The 19,597-nt window shown below is 40.7% G+C and overlaps 1 protein-coding gene across 5 annotated transcripts in view; it reads right to left on the reverse strand.

Annotated features, from left to right (window-relative positions):
- Window positions 1–19,597, reverse strand: part of LOC147303947 (ras/Rap GTPase-activating protein SynGAP-like) — a 56,258-nt gene that overhangs the window by 28,162 nt on the left and 8,499 nt on the right. For 4 of the 5 annotated variants that reach the window (XM_086279137.1, XM_086279136.1, XM_086279134.1 and 1 more), the window contains 6 exons: window positions 10,852–10,940; window positions 10,557–10,678; window positions 5,723–5,876; window positions 4,027–4,125; window positions 3,647–3,907; window positions 3,215–3,550 (listed from right to left, as the gene is read on the reverse strand). In XM_086279137.1, coding sequence (XP_086135263.1) covers window positions 3,215–3,550; window positions 3,647–3,907; window positions 4,027–4,125; window positions 5,723–5,876; window positions 10,557–10,678; window positions 10,852–10,896 — 1,017 coding nt within the window. In that variant the 5' untranslated portion in view covers window positions 10,897–10,940. The remainder of the gene's footprint in view (window positions 1–3,214; window positions 3,551–3,646; window positions 3,908–4,026; window positions 4,126–5,722; window positions 5,877–10,556; window positions 10,679–10,851; window positions 10,941–19,597) is intronic. The other variant, XM_086279135.1, reaches the window with a different exon arrangement.

The following is a 19,597-nucleotide window of genomic DNA, read 5'->3' on the forward strand; positions in this document are numbered from 1 at the left end:
GAAAATTAAGCTTTAATTCAAGAAGTTTAACAAAAGTATTGCTTGTCAATTAATGATCTAATTACTTTTTAGGCTCTGAAAATGCCTCATATGCCAAGCAGGCATAACATTATGACCACCTGCCTAATATTGTGTTGGTCCCCATTTTACTGTCAAAACTGCCTTAACCCATTGAAGCATAGATTTCGCTAGACCCCTAAAGGTGTGCTGTGAAATCTGGCACCAAGATATTAGCAACAGATCCTTTCAGTCCTTTAGGTAGCGAGATGGGGCCTCCATGGATTGTCCTTATTTCTCCAGCACACATCCACAGATCTTGGATCTTTTGAGGCTAGGTGAACACCTCAAACCATTCCTGAACCATTGTTGCTTTGTGGCAGGGTGCACATCCTACTGAAAGAGCCATCAAGAAATACCATTTCCTTGAAAGAGTGTACATGGTCTGCAACAATGCTTAGGTAGGCGGTACATCCACGTGGATGGGACGACCCAAGGTTTTCCACCAGAACATTGCCTAAAGCAGGGGTCGGCAACCTGCGGCTCTTTAGTCCTTATACTGCAGCTCCGCGTGGTTTGGGAAAATAAATGACAAGTATTTAGCTGAAGTGTATTTTTTGTATTAGTTCTTTTTAAACTTGTAGTTCTAAATTGGAAGATTATTGTGATACTGAAATATAAAAATAAAATTATATTTTATTATTTTTCGTCGCTCAAAATAAGCGTCACACTCGCGGAAGCCGGTGTACCCGCCGAAACGCTGTGCATTTACTGAGACTTTCAACCCCAGGTAGGCCAATTATGGATCTTTGGATCCACATTATGTCAGCAGCTCCACCGCGAACTATGTTAAAAACAAACACCGCTCACGCCTCACAGATGACAGCTTACAGTCCTGCGTAAAGATGAAAGTGACTTCACTGTGCGCAGAGGTTCAGGAGCAGAAGTCCCATTGTAAACATATCACGGCAGACCCGACGATGTTTCCATGAACATGCTTTTCAGCATCTCTTTATTGACCACTTTTCACACACGGTTGCTGTATGCATAAAGCCGGCTGTAGCTTTTCAGCTCACAGCCCAACAACACAACAGCAAAGAGAGCACAGACTTTAAGGTGGCGAGGCGTGATTGCGGGTGCCGCTCAGGTGCGTCCGACTCCCATGCAGCGGCACTGCAAACTAAGCCTCGCCACACACATTTACCATGTAAAATAAATATAAGTAAATAAATAAATATTTATGCAGAATTTTGCAAATATTTATTTTTCAATTTTTTAGTAGCAGAGTGCTTTACACCAATTATTTTTTTAATTGAGGTCAAGGCTCTGCTACGCTCCAAAAGCTCAAAGGCGATATAAGGGTGGCAGTACACAAGTTTTTCTTTGCTACATGGATCATTTTAGTTCAGCTGGGTGTCTTTCCTTTTTATTATATTTCTTTAAGAGTTCAAAATGTGTTCATTGCATAAATAAAATGTAATTTTCTCTTTAGCACTTCATAGATTTCATAAGCAACACTCTTTATTTGTTCACACAAAGCATAAAGGTAAAAAACAATATATACAGGATCTTCATTTTAGATGTCAAAAAGTATTTGCGGCTCCCAGTGTTTTGTTTTGCGTGGAAACCGGGCCCAAATGGCTCTTTGGTTGCTGACCCCTGGCCTAAAGCATCACATTGCTTCAGCTGGCCAGGTAAAAGACCACACGCACCTGGTCATACACATGAGGTGAAAGAACACATGACTCATCAGACCAGGGCACGCTCTTCCATTGCTCCGTGGTCGAGTTCTGATGCTAACATGCCCATTGTTGGCGTTTCAACAGTGGACAGGGGTCAGCATGGGTACCCTGACTGGTCTGTGGTTATACAGTGTATCCTAGAAATGTATTATCAGAACCAACATCAACATTAACATTACAAATAACTGACCCTTGGCTGCCCATGAACCTGCCGCTGGTTCATCACTGTTCTTTCTTGGCCCACTTCTGTAGATATTGACCACTGCAGACTAGGAACACCTCACAAGTGCTGCAGCTCTGGAAATGCTCTGACCCACTCATCTAGCCAAAACAGTTTGGCCACAGTTTGTCAAACTTGCTCAAATCCTTATGCTTGCTCATTTTTGGAGCTTCTAACACACGTAACAACTAAAGTAAATAAGCACAGTGTGCTTTGAGGTAGGAGCCAAAAAGGGTGTAGTTTGTGTGTGTGAGCACCCGTGTGTACACCTGTGAGCATGAGCGCGCTTGTATTTAAAAGGTTCCTTCATGTAATGATCTGCTAGAGGGTGTGGGGGGCCACAGCCCCGTCCTCCTGGGCATGAAGCAGGTATGGAGGAGATCAAGACTCCAGACATCCAGAGGCCCCCAAGAGCAAAGGAGACCAAGGGAGGGGCAGCCGTGCCACTATCCTGGAAAGAGCTGAGGAGAGCCCCAGATGAGGGGTCGCTCAGCAACCGCGGAGCAGAAGCCAGGGGGGGTTGCAGTGACGTGCCCGTGAGCTCCGCCGGCAGCCAGCTGTGCCAGAGTGACCGAGCCCCAGGCCGAGAGGCCGAGGGCACCCCACCCCCGAAGGAGCCAGAGCGAGCCCCAGGCTCCAGGCCCCGACAAGCAGCCACCAGGAGTGAGCCGGTGGGTACCTGGACGCCCATCCCCGGACACAAAGAACCACCAATGCACCGATGTCTGAGGGCATCTGCAACTGGCAGGGGAAGTGGTGGGGGGAGATAGGCCTCCATACCTTGGAGGGCCTGAGATGTCCCCAGAGAGGTGGCGTCTGATACCCAACCTAACACATAGACACAAACCAACAGGCACACACAGATACAAACATCCATTCCCACCCTCATGCTCTCATATGCAATTACTCAGCACTCACCCAACGTGGAGACAGACATAAATAGACACTGTACACACAAACACACTGTAATATCTGTAATTCCTAAATTGTTCATTTAAATCTTTTTTTTTATAAAATCCCTTGAATTAAAGCTCAAAGTCTGCAGTCTTGATTGTTGCTTGATTTAAAATCCACTGAGCTGTTGTAAAGAGGAAAAAACACAATAAAATGTGCCACTGTCCAGAAACCTTTGGACCTAACCGTACTTCTGTAAAATTCTTGCAAATTAAAAAACACAAATCAAACAGAAAAGAGGGAGACAAGAAAATAAATTATTTAAGATACACCAACAAGCCATAATTTGACCTCTCTTTACCTTTGTCTTCCCCGTGCTTTGAAGGATGTGCACCAGTGCAAATGCCACCTCCTCTTTGCTCTTCACACTCAACAGAGGCTCCAGAACCCCACACAGTGTTCGGTAGTTGTTGGTAATGTACTCCGCAAACTCCTTGTACAGCTCCATCGGGAGGATGTTCATTGTCTGGTAGCGAGACTTGATGCGTAGTGAGGCGTTGATAACTTTGGTACTTCCAACACCGCCACTTTTGGCCAGAACACTGGACTGAATCACCGGGTACCACTGCTCAACGAACTGCCTGCCGGTGATGCTGGATATGGGGATGCTAACAAGGCCAATGTATGTGCTTTTTTCCTAGATTTTTAAGAAAAAACATGTTTATTTCACGTATTTATTGCAAATGTTTAGGCGAAAAGCATTAAAAATGACTTCACGAGACACTTCCGTTACCTTGCGTCTTTTTTTGTCCGTTTCCTTGTAGAGGTGCAAACGAAGGCTACGAATGGTAGGCAAATTGTTAAATTCAAAATGCTCGCCCCAGAAGACGGTGTCGGTGCGGGGCTTGCTGGTGGTGCGTGCATACAGCATGTCATCCAGACACAGCTCACAATAATAGCGTTTCTTAGCTGGAAGGTCTCGCGCTTCGATGATCCACAACTTGAGGACATTATCCACCCGTCTGCTGTTATCCTGGAAGTGAAACGAGGAGTTCTGTTACTGCATTATAACAGTCCTTACTTAAAACTGTCTCATAATGTTGCAATGTAGTCGATCCTTTTCAGTGAGAGTGTAATACTAGGATGAAATATAATCTGTTCTACTGAATCTACCTTGTTGGGCTTGATAGCTCGTTGCAGGTTTTCGATCCATTTGTCTCTTTCTGAAGCTGAACGGCAGGCAAAACATTTTGTCCCTGAACTAGTCGTTACCTGTGGATAAAACATATCACTTTTTTGCGTTCATGATCAAGAAAGATTCCTTAGAAAACTATAGTTAACAATGATTTTTATTTTTGATCATCTTTAGTGTTTTTCAATTAACTTAGTTCAGCTCATAGGACTTTTTGTTGGAATCTGTAACAGTATTTGTCATCGAGAAAGGGGCAAAAAACATTGTCAAGGCCACCAGTTGGGCACCCTCTTTCACTGGTGTTCCACTGACAGCGCCATGACACCACCAGAAAGCTCAACTGCAATACCTGGCACCCCAGGTATATGCCCGTTCTGCTTTTACCCCCCATGGCAGACATTTCTTAGCCCAGTTAGAGTCCTTCCTCTTCTTCCAAAGCCTTTTGCTGCTTTGCTCAGTCGCCTCTGAGTGACTTGATAACTTGTTGGAAGGCCTGTCCTTGATCCCCCTCATGCTCTTCAGAAAAGTGGCTCACCTCATGGCCAGAGTTCCTCTGCATCCCACCTCTACAGGGGACACCTGAGTACGCCAGCTGTGTTGTTCTGCCTAGTTACCTCTCAGTGTTTCAGGTTTTTAGCCACATTTCTACACTAAGATTAGCCCAAAGTACATAAAAGTCTCTGCATGCGCACACACTGAGCTCTGCAACATCACAAATGGACTTTTGTGTCATTTTCTTATATTTTTTTTTTTTTTACTTCTCTCTAGTAACAGTTTTATTACATAACAAACTGAAATAAAGACAACTATGTCAATCAGGTTTCACTAATTCTAATTTGGGATTTTGCAAAAACTGCCTATATTTGGCTTTTTAATACATAGCTGCACCCCCACATGGTCTTACTTGCACATTATTAGCAGCTTTATAAACATCTAGAGTGGCCAAGACCATAAGGTAAATAATATGTGTTCGGGTTCTACACGAAGGTCAGCTGCTATATGCTGATTTCAGGTTTATACGTCTATAATGAAGCAGTCTTTTCTCTGAGTACGTTCTGCTATCTAAGCTGAGGTCTAACATCTAGGCTGTCTGATTTATCCATAAACAGATGCTACATCTTACACAGTCTCCATCACTTTCTAATAGTAAAGTTAGCCCTCGTATCAAAACATATCGATTCTCCTGCAGCTGAACTGGCATGCTGTTGATGGAGAGAAAAACTTGCGCAGATCTGATCATTTCTGACTCACTAATTTGTGCTGCTCTTACATCATATATCGCATCGGGTCACTTGTGAAAAGTATTTGCTGCCCATGCTTATAGATCACTTGCAGAACCTTACACTCCATTGGCACATTTTTGCAGCCTCGAGGTACTTAGTCCAGTTAGTAAATCTGGTCCTGTGTCTTCAAATTACTTCTTTTTTTTGTGCTTTTTGGTAACTCCGAACAGACCAAACTCTATCAATTCTCAGTTTCCAATTTTATATAATTAACTCAATTATTAAAGCACTAATTCCATAAACCACTGGGTCACCTCATTTATTTTTCAAGTGAGGTGTGAAGTGGCTTTGTAGTGGCACCTGAATTGCAACATAAATACAGTGAGATAAAACAAATCCAGCAGCAGGGAGGTGAAACCACGGAGAGGGAAAAGGTTAAACAACCGCAACGCACCTCAAAGCAGTACTCTTGTCCTAAAATGCTAGAATGGACGGGTTTGATTATGGCGTCTTCATCCAAAACTAGGTCCAAAGCCTCTGCGGCACTGCTAGGAGAAAGGAGGGACTCATGGGAGTGGGATTCTTTGAAGCTCTGCATCAAGCGAGTCCTAGAGAAGAAGAGGAAGATATTGACTTACTTTCAGAATTCAGATGTGATTATGGTGGTGTTTTCACACAATATGAGTCACTGTAGCTCAAACATCCTCATGTGTCACTCCTGCAATTTCAACACAATTATTTTAGATGTGATCCTTTTATAATGAGTTTATGGAAAAAGTAAACCACACCAGATTTTCAGTTCTTGCGTTTTCAGTTTGGTGTATTGACTTTGCTCATGTGACTCATAATGTGTATTAGGAAACGGCCTATACCAGCCCAGCTCGTGGTGTCGTCTGAAAATGCAAATATACCTTTAACTAAACTACAGTAACAAAAACTGAATTTAAAGGTCGATATTACCGTCTAGTAATGTAAATTCAAGTGCTGAGAAGCAGCTCAGCAGTGTGCACTCTAGTGCAGGTATAAAAACGCAGGGAGGATTATGGCTTGATCATGGAATAACCTTTGAAGAGGGCAGCTCTGTCAAAGAACAGAAAAAGTGGTGGAACTGAACGCAGAAATGTGAAAGAAGCTGTCTTTAACAGGCAACAGAACTGGGAAAAAAATGGAGCAAGGAAAGGGATTTTGTTGCTCATAGTAATGGGAAAAGGAGGAAACCTAAATATAAACTATTGTTTAACTTGCTGTGTGTGTTACCATCTCAACTAGTGAGTGGGCGCCTGTCCTTTTGGTTTAACTGTAGCTTTTCAGGCTGCAGCAAACAGAGACTGAATGAGAACCATTAAATTGATTTGCTGGCAGACAGACATTAGAGATGTAGAGGGCTATGGGCTGCTCTATAGTCACGACTGGAGGCTCAGTTTAGACTGAATGGTTAAAAATTTTATTTTTAAATTCTGTAATTAAAAATAACACTCCTCGCTTTCTAGTTAGACGAGAACTGGAATTAACGGCTGATTCCAAAGATATGGAAATAGATTACCCAAAATGTCAGTCTATTCCTATAATGTTTTCCAAAACTGGCTTTAATGAAAGAAAAAAAAGGAACATACAGTGTTTATAAAATCTTATTAAGCAAACACCTAGCTGTTCTCCTAACAAACAAAATCCTCGAAGGCTCGGTCATTAACCCTTTATATACTCCATGCAAGAAATAAGAAAAATACAGTGATTTTGAATGTTTTTGAGCTTTAGATGTTCCTGCAAGCCAAAGCAACGTTAACCAGCTAGTGAAAACTGAGATTTAGTCTTGCGATTTTTAAAGGTGTGTTCCTTTATCACCTTTTTTTCCTCTTAGATATCGTAGTATTGTGTCACTGTTTGTAGGCTTTTGACTGATAAACATTTCTGTACGGTTAAGGTTATATCGCCACATCAAGTATGTTGTTGTGGCATTTGCATTTTGATGTAGACAGGGATCTTTTAAAAAAGAATGGGGGAAAATAATGTATTTGTGAACAAACCTTGGTCAGAAAGTGATCAAGCAAATTTCTCACAATGGAAGCTTTTCAAAATTAACTTTAAAGTACGATTAGCAAAAGAATATGGGGTCTAATTGCACCAAAAGTATGACTCAGCATGTAGTGGTGCTTTGAATGCACATACTTAGCGCAGCATCAGTTACGCAGGTCACACACATTTCATTTGATAGCTGTTATTGCAGTTACTACACATCTGCAAGCCACTTTACAACCCACCTACATCCCAGCTTTTCTTTCATGTTGTATCTGGCCTAATCAATGTCATATCTGTAGTAACTGATGCCTGGAGTAGCAGTAACTGGTCCATGCACATTATATACCCTTATGATGATCCCAGAGCAGAATCACGCTGCTATAAATATAAATTACTGCAACAGGAAGTAACAATCTTCTGACTATCCTGGTCCCGACTGAATGGATAATGATGCAGTAAAAGGAGAAGAGAAATTTAAGGCTGCATTTTAATACTGATCAGAAGACGAGTGAATCATCATGTTAAGGGAGCTGACGGTGCCATCGCAGAACGCAGGACATGGTAAACCGACTTGGCAGCAAAGGCCGAGCAGCTGCGTTGGAAAGCTAGAGTGTGAAGTTGAATGCTGTGGGTTTATTGCAAAGTCAACTTAACACTACTGAGTGAATTAAGCGTGTGTGGGCAGAACGCGGAGCAGGCTGTGAAGGCAGCTGTCTGAGGCAGCGGTGAACGGCTGTGGTTAGAGGGGAAAGGCAGATCGACCAAGGCAGACTTTAACCCCATCGCCGTTTAGCTCCCGCCACCACCTCCTCCTCCTTCACTGCTGCCCCCACAGAAACCCTCGGGTTAATGCAAAACTTGCTTTAACATCTGAACCGGCAATCTGAATTTTACAACAGAGGATTTCTACGCGCTTTGCAAAAATGACACACTGATTACTTCCAGGATCGGTCAGCCACACCTGCCCTAAATGCGTCTGTTACAGCATCTCCTGTAGTGAGGGCAAAGTGTAGTGTCAGCATTAGATTTTTACCTTCTCCCTCTCTACATCTTTGTACTTCCCATATGTGCATCGTGACTGGATTGTGTGAGGACTGCATAAAATTTTGATCACAATGCAAGCGAGAATCCATCGGGATGTGACCTCAGTTCAGAATGCAAAACAAGAAAAAGCTGCGGTGAAAGCCTCTAGAGCTGCAAGCTATTGCATCCCGACAAGAAAAATCACACTAGTGTCTCCACTGCAATGCCCAACGGATTTCAACACTACACTCATTTCAGCTCTATTTTCCTGACTTTGTGCTGATGAAAACCAGTGATTCTAATTGTATATATGAGCAGGCTTCTCATACAGACATCTCAATAAAAAATACATGAGTATGAGTACATATTTAAATAAATGTGCATCTAATTAAGCTGCTATTGTTTAATCTTTTTGTGCAGACATAAAACAAACTGAAGTAACAAACCTTTTCCGTGTTGTGATAATACAAGCCTTCACCCCCTATTTATTTTCTGTTCATCTGTAATAAATCGCAGCTCAGAGAGCATCGTTGCAATGATTGGATAGACTGCTCTTCTATTAATATCACTCAAATGAAGATCTTTCGTCACTGGCTGAAACCATCTGTGAAGGTATCGCTAAAGGCAGCGTCCTTCTTTCAACGGGGCTCTGCTTTTGTGGCTGATAAGGAGCTACAGTGGGAGCGAAGGCTGTCATGAGCTCCTCGGAGATTCATACACATTCTGCTTGAGCCACTTGAGGACAAACGTGTCCCTTTAAAAGCACAAAATAGATTTGTGATGAAAGGATTAATGCATATCTCTAATCACGGTAACACAAATCTTAATGATTGCATGTGAGCATGACATGTGAGTAATAATCCGAAGCGCAGGTACGGTTGATTTAAAGACACCGTTTAAAGAAACGCCCTAAGAGAAGAAAAGAGCATTTCAATCAGTGATAATGGATTTAATATTATCATGCATAGAGACCTATCATAGAATAGCCAAATAATGATGTCAGCATTGATGTAGCCAGTTCAGTGTTTATACACTTTTTGTCACCATTAAAGTTAAAACAGTCCCTTTTTTACCCATGTTGCCTAAGCTATATTTGGAAGCTTTAAAGCCAGCGTGCAGACCCGTTACTTTTTTCTTTTATTGATCTGTTGTCCTCCATAGGCCTTTTTCACAGCAGACATCACAGCTGGAAAAGTGCAAATACAAAAAAATGAAAATTAATAAGTGGCACACTTGAATAGAAAAGAGTCAAAGTTAATCTTACTGGAAATAACACCGACTTCTCCAGCTGTGATAAGTCAGATGTTTGCTGCAAAAAAGGTCCGTATAGATTAATCATTTACAGACGAATGGTTCTGGATGAGTGTTCGGACCAGGCGCCTGACAATAAAATGTATTTTCTGTTGGTTAAAGCTTGCTAACATTTTGGCAACTGGTCATTCATACCAGAGTAAGTAGGGCTGTAACAACAAAATCCCTGAGTTTACTGAAATGAATCAGCTTGTCAGTCGGCTTGTAACAGGCAATCTTAACTGATTGCCTCTCTACTCTACTGACATTAGCAACTCAACGAAAAGAAGGGGAAAAAAAACCTCACGGCTTTCAGGAAAAAAGTTAAGAGGTTTTGCCATTGTGATGTGAAGTAGCCACTGAAATAACACACAGTGCACAAAAACAGGATTGTCAGACACCCAAGAAAGAACAGATTCTGATTGCTGATGGTTTAGCTCCCAAGCTCGGTGCATAAATGGACTGTATCCACTATCTTAGTGATGGCTATGATACAATTGAGCTCGTTTTAACCAGGACGTTACTAATTCCACACCTGCTGGCGATATCTGCAGTCTAATTTTTCCAGCTTACATCAGCTAGCAGAAAACAATGTTAATGTTTACAGCCTCTGGTTCTTTATATTCAGTTGCGGTTTGTCTGTGTATCTTCTGCATACTTTAACTTCCTTCAGCATTCAAATTCATGCTCTAATCTTTTTTTTTATCTTTTGTTTTTGTCATAAAATCAGTGAAATGGCAAAGCAGTAACTTTCCAGGTTGCCTTTTGTCTCTGGATTACAGACCATTACCATATCAAAAATTCTCTTTCAAACTGCAGCCATGGCCTCCTCTGACTTTTCATTATGAATATTGGATGAACTGTGAGCACATCGTCGCTCTGAGGTAATAATATTTAAAATCTGGAATGGAGAGCAATGGACAGATCACAAACTGGAAATATATATTATGATTACTTACCTTTCTTGGTCAGCACTACGAAACCGGGGCAAAATCATCTGTCTGAAGCTGCTGGTCCGGTCAAGTTTGGGCTGACTTTTTGCCCTCTTGATGGAACCCTTCAACCTTCGATTGAGAAAGCTCTAAAAATTAAAAAAAAAAAAAAAAAAAAAAAAAAAAAAACAGGAGGAAAATAAGTTATGGTTTTACAGTGGGAAGTTTACAGAGGAGCTAGCTACCCTATGGGGTTTTCTACACAAGCATAAAGCTTACATCACATACTTGAGCGTGCATTGTATGGTTTTATTGTACTTACCGGCTGTCTGAAAGGCTGTGGGGTCGTATTGGGAGGAGTTTCCATGCTTGACTGTCTTGCAGAGGCAAAACTTGCCCTGCGAGATTGGTCTATGAAGAAAAAGTGCCAAACAAAAGCAGCAAGAATAACAGAGTTAAACAAATAAGAAATGGAAAAGACTGAAACCTTCAAAAATGCAGGAGCATAACTCGAACACAATAATTATTAAACGCTGAGACTTTGTGGGGATATCAGGGATTGAAACCAGTAAGAATTTTGTAATTTTAAACTTACATCTACTTAGTTCAAGCCATTTAAATTTATCACTTATTGTGTCTTTAAATTGGGTTGTATTTACATACACATTCAGTTCAATATTTATGTCAACCAATGTTAAGGCAACTCCAGCTAGTACAATCTGGCAGCCAGCTCTTTATTGTTACATTTTGTTTCATTCTCTCTGAGGTCACAATACAGTTAGTTTTCCATTAGTTAGAAATGTTTTACTGCTTTCACAACAAACTTCCTACTCATAGCTTGCGTCATTACCTTGCAGCTGCCACTTCAGTCCCATCAAGAAAGGAAAACATCATCAGAAAACACTGACAGAACACACATTATTAGCAGGCCAGATACCAGCACAGAGAAGTTCAAGCTGAAGAACACCAGCAACAAGAACATACATCTACAGCCCCCCGAGAAAAACACAAAAAACAACACAGTGTCTGAAAAAAAACTGCATGCCCAAACAGATATTCGTCATCAGAAGGGAAAACTTTTTATATCTAATGCCAGTGGAAAATGACGCAAAAAAAGAAAAAGAAACCCTGATGTGAGAACTATATTCGGAGGAAGACCCACACTCTGATGAGTCATCTTGAAACCCATGGTCTTGGTTTGACTTTAGGCTAGTAGCAACTGAGTAAACATGGTGATGGATCTATCTTTGAGACTTTCTCTGCACGAGTGTGTGTGTGTGTCTATGTGGTGACCTGGAAGGCAATTCCAGCGCAGAGGAGCGTGAGGGTCACAGAGTACGAATATATCCATCCCACATTATCCCCATCTTTAAATATGAACGACAGAAATCTAAGAGAGGTATTCATTAACTGTTCAAGTTCCTCAAACACCAAGTTAAAATAGTAACTGTGGGAAAAACTGGAACACTGATCTCACGATAACACTCACATAACACAGAATCAATAACCAGTTTGTTGGATTTCATCAGACCGCAAGGCCAAAATGTTTCTGTGTTTGCTGACACGGTCAGATTAAACTGGTTAAATTAAGATGCGTCAACTTTTTCCTTTACTTATGTCCAACTAATACCAGTTTACCATTAGGACTATATGGAGCTATATGATATTGGTTTTAGCACCACAAATAAATGCACTCTCTCCAGAGATTATAATTAATGATATAACACCTTACCACCCACCATAAAATGTGATGCAGCATTAAAAAAAAAAAAAAAAAGCCAGTCAAGGACACAGATCGAGAATCCCAGCTGTGCACAAAAACAGCCAAGCAATGAGGCAATGAAGAACAACCAGACTTTCCAATATTTCCTCTATTTGCTCTTTCTTTTACTGACTGCAGAATCTCAATCAAATTACATCTAGCTAACCTAGCTAGTACCTAGCTGTTCCTGTAACACATTTTCTATAGTTAACATGATAATGTCACCATCTTTAATTCCATTGGCCACTGTAATCATACATAGAAAATCTAATGTCTTGACTGCCCTATCTGTAAGTAAATATCAGGCAATGGCCTATAACTGTTTAGCTTTAGCTAAAAGAAATAAAACAAGGTCGCTCTAGTCTAAGGTTACAGGCCATAGCTAGCAAATACTCTGGAACATAAACATCAATAGAAACCACAACATTCAGTTTTTAAAATGTAAACAAATTACTTAATCTATATTTTGTTAATCTGATCCCAAATGTACCTTCGCCAACTTCGCTAACATCTTCAAAGCTATTTTAAGGCAGAATAAAGCTAGCATGTTTCCCTCTCTCTGAGTCAAGCAGATGCTAATCACCTCCTGGCTATTGCAACAATCACACCATACATATGATATCACTTTATATATATATAGTCTTCAGATAATAGGCTGCTTGTGTACCTTTATGTGCAAACCTATGGGAGCACAATCTATATTTAGCCTTTCCTCATGTCCCCAAGAATGAAGGTTTTTCTTAAAAAAAGTTTTATTTTTTAAAAAGCAATCACATTTTCAGCTACACACTGTTCAGCCTTTCACAAGTGGGAATGTGCCATGTCAAAAGCTACAATACGGCCCGCAAGTGAGCCCAGGTTGTGCAATACGGTCATATTCCCTTTTATATGCATGCATTCTTTTAAGCTAGCTTCAGAGCGTCCATATGTTTCACAGCACATAAGGAAACGTGATCGTGTTTCATGTTCACGTCCCTCTGCTGTTCTATTTTTGTCTCTGATTGATCTGCTGGAGCATTTTATTTATTTATTTATTTTTCCTTTAGAAGTTACCCATTACCCACGGGAGCCCTTTTTTCTTCCCTTTGCAATGCAGAATCAAGACACTCTGTCATCCTATGATTTCCTCACTCCCAAAGCCTCTAAATAGGCGACTCTCCAGGTTCTATTCTGAATCCCTGCTAATTGTTTGGTATCCATGGAAACAACTCCAAGGGCTCCTACTTGAACTGCAGAAGATACGGGCACACAACTGCACAGTAAAGATGATGAAACACACCAACACGCAGCACAACGCATCTGTTTCTCCCGACAGACGCGTGAGAAAAATGCTCAGACCTGTCGGCCCGACCACGAGGGATGGGCGGGAGCGGAAATCTTCCTCGATCGTTGTGGGGCTGAATCCCAACTCTGCCTCGTGTCTCAGCGCGAGAGCAAATGGATCAAATGACCAAGCAGACAAATAGTTAGGTTGTATTTTCACCTGCCACTGAGAAAGTCACTTGCAGCATGCAGTGATCTAAGGAAACGTGACATATCAGAACACATGGATACGTTCGCATCGGCTATTCTGAATGTAAATTGCTGTCAGGACTGAGTGCGTGGGTGGCAACAGCCTCTAGCTAACTGTGATACAGAGAGAGAAAACAGAAAGAGGAAGACTGTGAGTGGGTGTTGGAGAAACATACTCAACCTTTAGCATGTATATCTCTATTAATACATATCTGGAAACTTTGCTTTTATAGAATCATTTGAATAAAATCATTTTCAGGTAATAATCCCCCCCCATCCTCAATCAGGTGCGAAAGCTGATGTATATAATAATGAGTTATCCTTGAAACTGACTGATCACGACAGCAATTTAACAATTATGATTTTTCTGCAGATGTCTACAAAAAAAAAAAAAAAAAAAAGATCAAAACTCTGTTGATTCCAGAAAACACACTTGTGAAATCTACAAAAAACACTAATAACCCACCAGTTCACCAAATCTACCAAATAAGCATTAGCTGAACCAATGATGCCGTCACAACAGGCAACCTCACTAATCCTGCGTCTCATGCCACCTTACATAATAGGACACTTCAAAAAACACTGGACCGTAGCATTACTGGTGCTCAACAAGACTGAGGGGCTGCAGCCATGCCAGAGCCTCTAATTCTCCACAGAAGGTGATTTGAGGTAAACACTAACATTAGCACGCTTTCACTCATAATGACAATGCTATCTTGTCAGATGTTTGCATCCTAGGATGATAATATTAGCTATAATGAGAACTCTAATTAGACACTAGACAACTGTTTTCCCCTCACTTAATCTGTTTTCTTGCTTTTAGCCTAAATAGAGGATGGGATACACACAGACACACACACAACTTACTCGCTGCTAATTAGAGCTAACTCCAATATACAGTGAAGCTCATTAGTTTTAAAGGTATTTGATCATAAACCTTTCTATTTCTGATGATGATACCTGCATGAAAAGTTAGGGGACTGTCAGAGTTTAGTAGTCACTTCCCTTAGATGAAGAAAAAAGAAAATTCAGAGGATCACCAAAGGCAGCTGCAGTAATTACAGTCTGTGGAGCTCAAATCTTCACAGCAATCAGTGTAATGAGAGGCATAGTGCTAGCATGTTAGCTGAAGGCTGGTATCAGATCTGCAGGTACCCTGAGATGAGGTATTCAATCAGTATCAAGCAAAAAACTGAGTCTTTACCTAAAATAATACCATAATTAGTTCTTGGATTTTGGCTGTAATCAAACAAAAAAAGAAAAAAAAAAGACAGTCCTAAGACTCAACGTGAGCAGGTTTTCACACATATTATAAAAGCTGTTAATAGCCCCTCGCAGTTTTATTCGCTCATAATGTTATTTTAGAGTTTGTGTCTCTGAAGCGCACAACTATGACTCAAAAAGAAATAAATAAACAAGTAAAAGTATGGCTCAAATTCCCACAGACCATAGCAGAGGAAAATGTAGGTTTCAGGGTTATTTAGTCGAATGTAAACACAATGCAGAAAACATATTGTGCTCGATTTATGTAGGTTAAATAAAGTCAATAGGTTTATAAAACGGCGTCCTCTTTGTTATAAAAGTTTTTAAAAATCAGTTTAAGACAATTAAAGTGCTTTTACTTTTAACACCTTTCCATAGTTTCTCCCTCTGACATAGTACAGTACATAATCGCTTCTGTTTGTTTGTTTGTTAGCAGTCCCCGCAATTTTTTAACTTCACAACAATATACCAGGTCTTAGGGGACACGAGTACCTAGGTTGGCTAAGCTTGACCTTCATTGTTAGCACCCAATGAAGGTCACCTTGAAAAAAAGCATTTCTTGAAACCATATCAAGTAATATGTCATATGGAAGGGCTTGGAGAGAGCTGTGCAACACACTTTTTATTTTTTCAATATGACGCCCTACAACGTCACAATATCAGCATAACAGGCCACGGTGAGCATGCTGTAATAAAAACATAAAATAGTATAGCTCTTGGCCTTCAGGGAGAGTTGCTCTCTCTCTCTTGTTACTGCATCTCTATTTTCAAGCAGGATAAAAATCCACATTCATGCTGCTATGTTAGACGGCCTTTGAGGCCTACGTCTTTCCACGATGTCGGCGTCCGGTTTGTCCCGGAGTGACAGTGTTTCCAGTTCACACGCACCAAATCTCGTTATGTGTGGTCTGAAGCATATGACAACAAGGAGGCTCCGGTGACTCACAGACCAGGCCTGCTGGGGCAGATGTTGTTTTCATGTCATATGGAAGTCTCCGTAATTGCCATATTCCAACGAGTAAATACTGCCATGTCAACAACCAACCCGTGATTATGCCATGGGAAGTTGCTCTTTTTATGACAGCTCCGAGTACCCATAAAGTAAGCCAAACTGTCAAGGTAGCGGCAGTTAATCCTACCCTAATGGTAATGTAACAATAGGCTCAGCAAACTATGGATTAAGATTTCATCACTGTCTATTCGGGCTGCACGATTAATCGTTAGAAAATCGCGATCTCGATTCATACTTATGTGCGATCTCATTTCCAAATGACAACGATTTAAAAAGAAGACGACGACAACGATTGCACCGCATTTTGATCCGGGACGTAATCTGCATGAAAACAAGCGCTCACTCTTCCTGCTTGACAAATGACAAGGGAGGAGCCTTATACCACGTGATACAGAAGCTGTGCCGTGTGATGCTAACATTAGCAGGGAAAAAACAACGGAGAGCACGTCAGGGATGACGAGAAAGTGACAGGAGAAAATCCGTCCCGGTCAACCACCCAAACATCAATAACGGGAAATTTATACAGCGCTTCCCTATACCCGTCGAACTTCCGCAGGCACAAAGAAATTACGGAGGCTATCACTTATCACCTGACCAAAGATATGGCTCCCATCAACACTGTGCAAAACGAGGGATTTAGGAAAATGATCAATACCCTAGACAAACGCTACACAGTGCCGTCCCACAACTATTTTTCTATTGTTGCACTACCTGCTCTATACACGCAGAGTCGAGCAACGGTGGAGACGGAATTTCAAGCAGTACAACATTTTGCGGCAACCACAAAACGTGAGACATTTGTTTTTATGTTTATTTATTGTTTTTATGTTCAGTTTCAACTGTTACGAAGTTGATGTGCAGTTAATAAGTGCAACAAATATTTATACTGGAAAAGAAAATCGTGAGAGAATCGTGATCTCAATTCTAAGCCAAAAAAAATCGTGATTCTCATTTTATGCAAAATCGTGCAGCCCTACTGGATATTAAGTTCAAGTGAATAGAAGTTTTGTACATTTAATAACTTATAATAACCAAATATATGTTTTACAATGTCTGACAGTTAACCCTTTAGACAGGTCATGACTTTCACTATCATAAGCTCTGAAATGGTTTAGATTGTCTATAATATGATACACAACTTCATAATTCAGTGAAACAGCTGGCTGGTATTTTATTACAGGGTGAGCATGCTGATTGGCTGAGGTCTTTCTGTGTGGCATTTCTATGTTCTCCCTGCGCCTGTGTGGGTGCCTCCTCCCTAAGACGTGCATGACAGGTGAACTTGTGAATCTGTACTGGCCGTAGGTGGGGATGTGAGAGCGTGCGCTTGCCTGTCATTCTGAGTTAGCCCTTCATGAAGTATCCTGGCTCTATGACAGCTGGGACAGGCTCCAAGGAAGAAACAGTCTGGATGTCGTTGCATGTCCCGTACATTTATATGCATATTGGATTTTCCAGCTACATCAGTGATAACCTTTAATCCAGGTTACAGTGAGATTTGCACATACACAAGCATATTCAGTACAGTGCATAAGTCTTGAGCCATCCCTCATTTCTTTACATTTTAACTTTGTCGTAGTTTCTCTTTTGACACCTGACCATTTTCAGATTAATTATTTTTTTGTTGGCGTTTAGAAGGCATCTGACTCAAGAAATGAACCAGTGTTGTGTTGAAACAAACTTAAAAGAACCTATTTTAAATTGTATCTTTACGCACTTTGTTACAATTAGCCTTTTTTTTTTTCTTTTTAAACACGTCTTAGGCGAATATAAGAAAAATGTCAAGTTTGACAAGCATCAATTTTCACCAACAAGGTGATTCTCAGAGAGCCATTATCTGAAAACTTGGTGTGTGTCAGAATGGTGTGCAGTGTGTCCATAAATCAATTCAGATAACTGGACAAAGAGGACAAAAGAAGAACTGTCAGGCCTAAAAAAAAAACAAAAAACCCTAATCTTTAGCAGATCTGAGACATAGATCTGGACCTTCCAATTGAGCCATGTACTGTTCACCGAAGCCTCATCAGACATGGTCTCAGTGAAACGATGGCTGTGAAGAATCCATTCTTAAAGAAGGGAAACCAGGAAAAAAGGCTGAGGTGTGCCAAATTTGACAACAACTGGACTGAAAATCCATGAGAACAGGTCTGATGGAGTGGTTCAAATCTACATCAATACAAACAGAAGAGCTCAGAAAAGGCGCAACAATGAGTGTCTACAGTCCTGTGTAAAAAGGTGGAGGCTCTGTCATGGTTTGGGACTGCATTTAAGCCAGCGGTGTTGGGGATCTTATTAAAATTGATGGCACCCAAAAAAGTGCTGTCAGATTTTGATCCAACATGCAGATCAAAATCTCCCCAGAGCCTGAACCTCAGGATTATTGAAGCAGTGTGGGACCATCTTGATTAAGAACAGAACAAAAGTTCTTTATACCACAACGCTTAGAAATTTGTTACGAAAGATTTTAGAGATGTTTTTAAAAATAAACTTTTTAAAAAGTGTATTCAAATGTTCAACTGGTGAAATGCATCTCCCTCTACATCACAGTTTAGGGCAAGGGTTTGTGATTCTAGTGAGAAAACAACATTCTAATACAATTATGTCGATTTTTTTTGTTTAAACTAGTAAACTGGTCAAATATAAACTAAAAAGGATTAAAATCACATTTGAAACATGCAGCCTCATTAAAGTGTGTAATTTAAGAACGAGTCAAAGTGTTGATGTATCTGAGATTCTCTCTGCGCCCGTATGATGAAAGTAAACGCAACTTTGTTCATGATGGCAGAAAAACTTCACTTTGTTTTTTTTAATCACTTCATTACACTCTTGTTTCAAGTGTCAGACTATAGTGTTTAATCCAGTAGTATTTATGGCTTTTTCCAGAAAAAATAGGCAACTGAATAGGCCATGGGCATAAAGGCATTCACTATAATCTATAAGAAGAAATAGAGAAATATAAGAAAACTGCTTGCACGGCTCATTAACACAAGAAGCAAGTGAGAAATGTATTTTAATGTATTTTAATTTATTTTGTGTTCATTTGTATGAACTGACTCTTCAGAGCCAGAGTTTAACATCTAAACGCCAAGTACGACCCATGGTTCATCCACCATTGTGAATTCGAGCAGCGTCACAGGTGCTGAAAAGCAAACGCAGACGGTGTAATGAGTGTAGAAAGTTAAGGCCATTCATTTACAGCAAGCTGTCCAAACAATCATCCTGCATGACTGACAGAAGCAAAACCTCGCAGCATCAACTCCGTGGCTCTTTGACAGCCCGGCAGCCTTGCCCCAGGAGGTTTGACACGGTTTAAGTGTGAGCAGTGATTTACCAAACACAGAATGACACGGGAGATGGCGAGCGCAGAGAGGTATAAACTGCTGGCATTTAGAGAATCAGATAAAGTATAAAGTCCTGAAGTGCCCGCTGCATTTAAATTTGAAGTGAGAAAACATTAGGGCTGTTTAGGAGACTTAAAAACCCTTTCGAGCGAGGACCCAAAGATGACGGTCTTACTAG

This window comes from Aulonocara sp. 'chitande type north' Nkhata Bay, linkage group LG22 (assembly GCF_057382095.1).
Source record: "Aulonocara sp. 'chitande type north' Nkhata Bay isolate Kocher_YH1m ecotype deep benthic linkage group LG22, A_spYH_male_GT1.1, whole genome shotgun sequence".
NCBI lineage: Eukaryota > Metazoa > Chordata > Actinopteri > Cichliformes > Cichlidae > Aulonocara > Aulonocara sp. 'chitande type north' Nkhata Bay.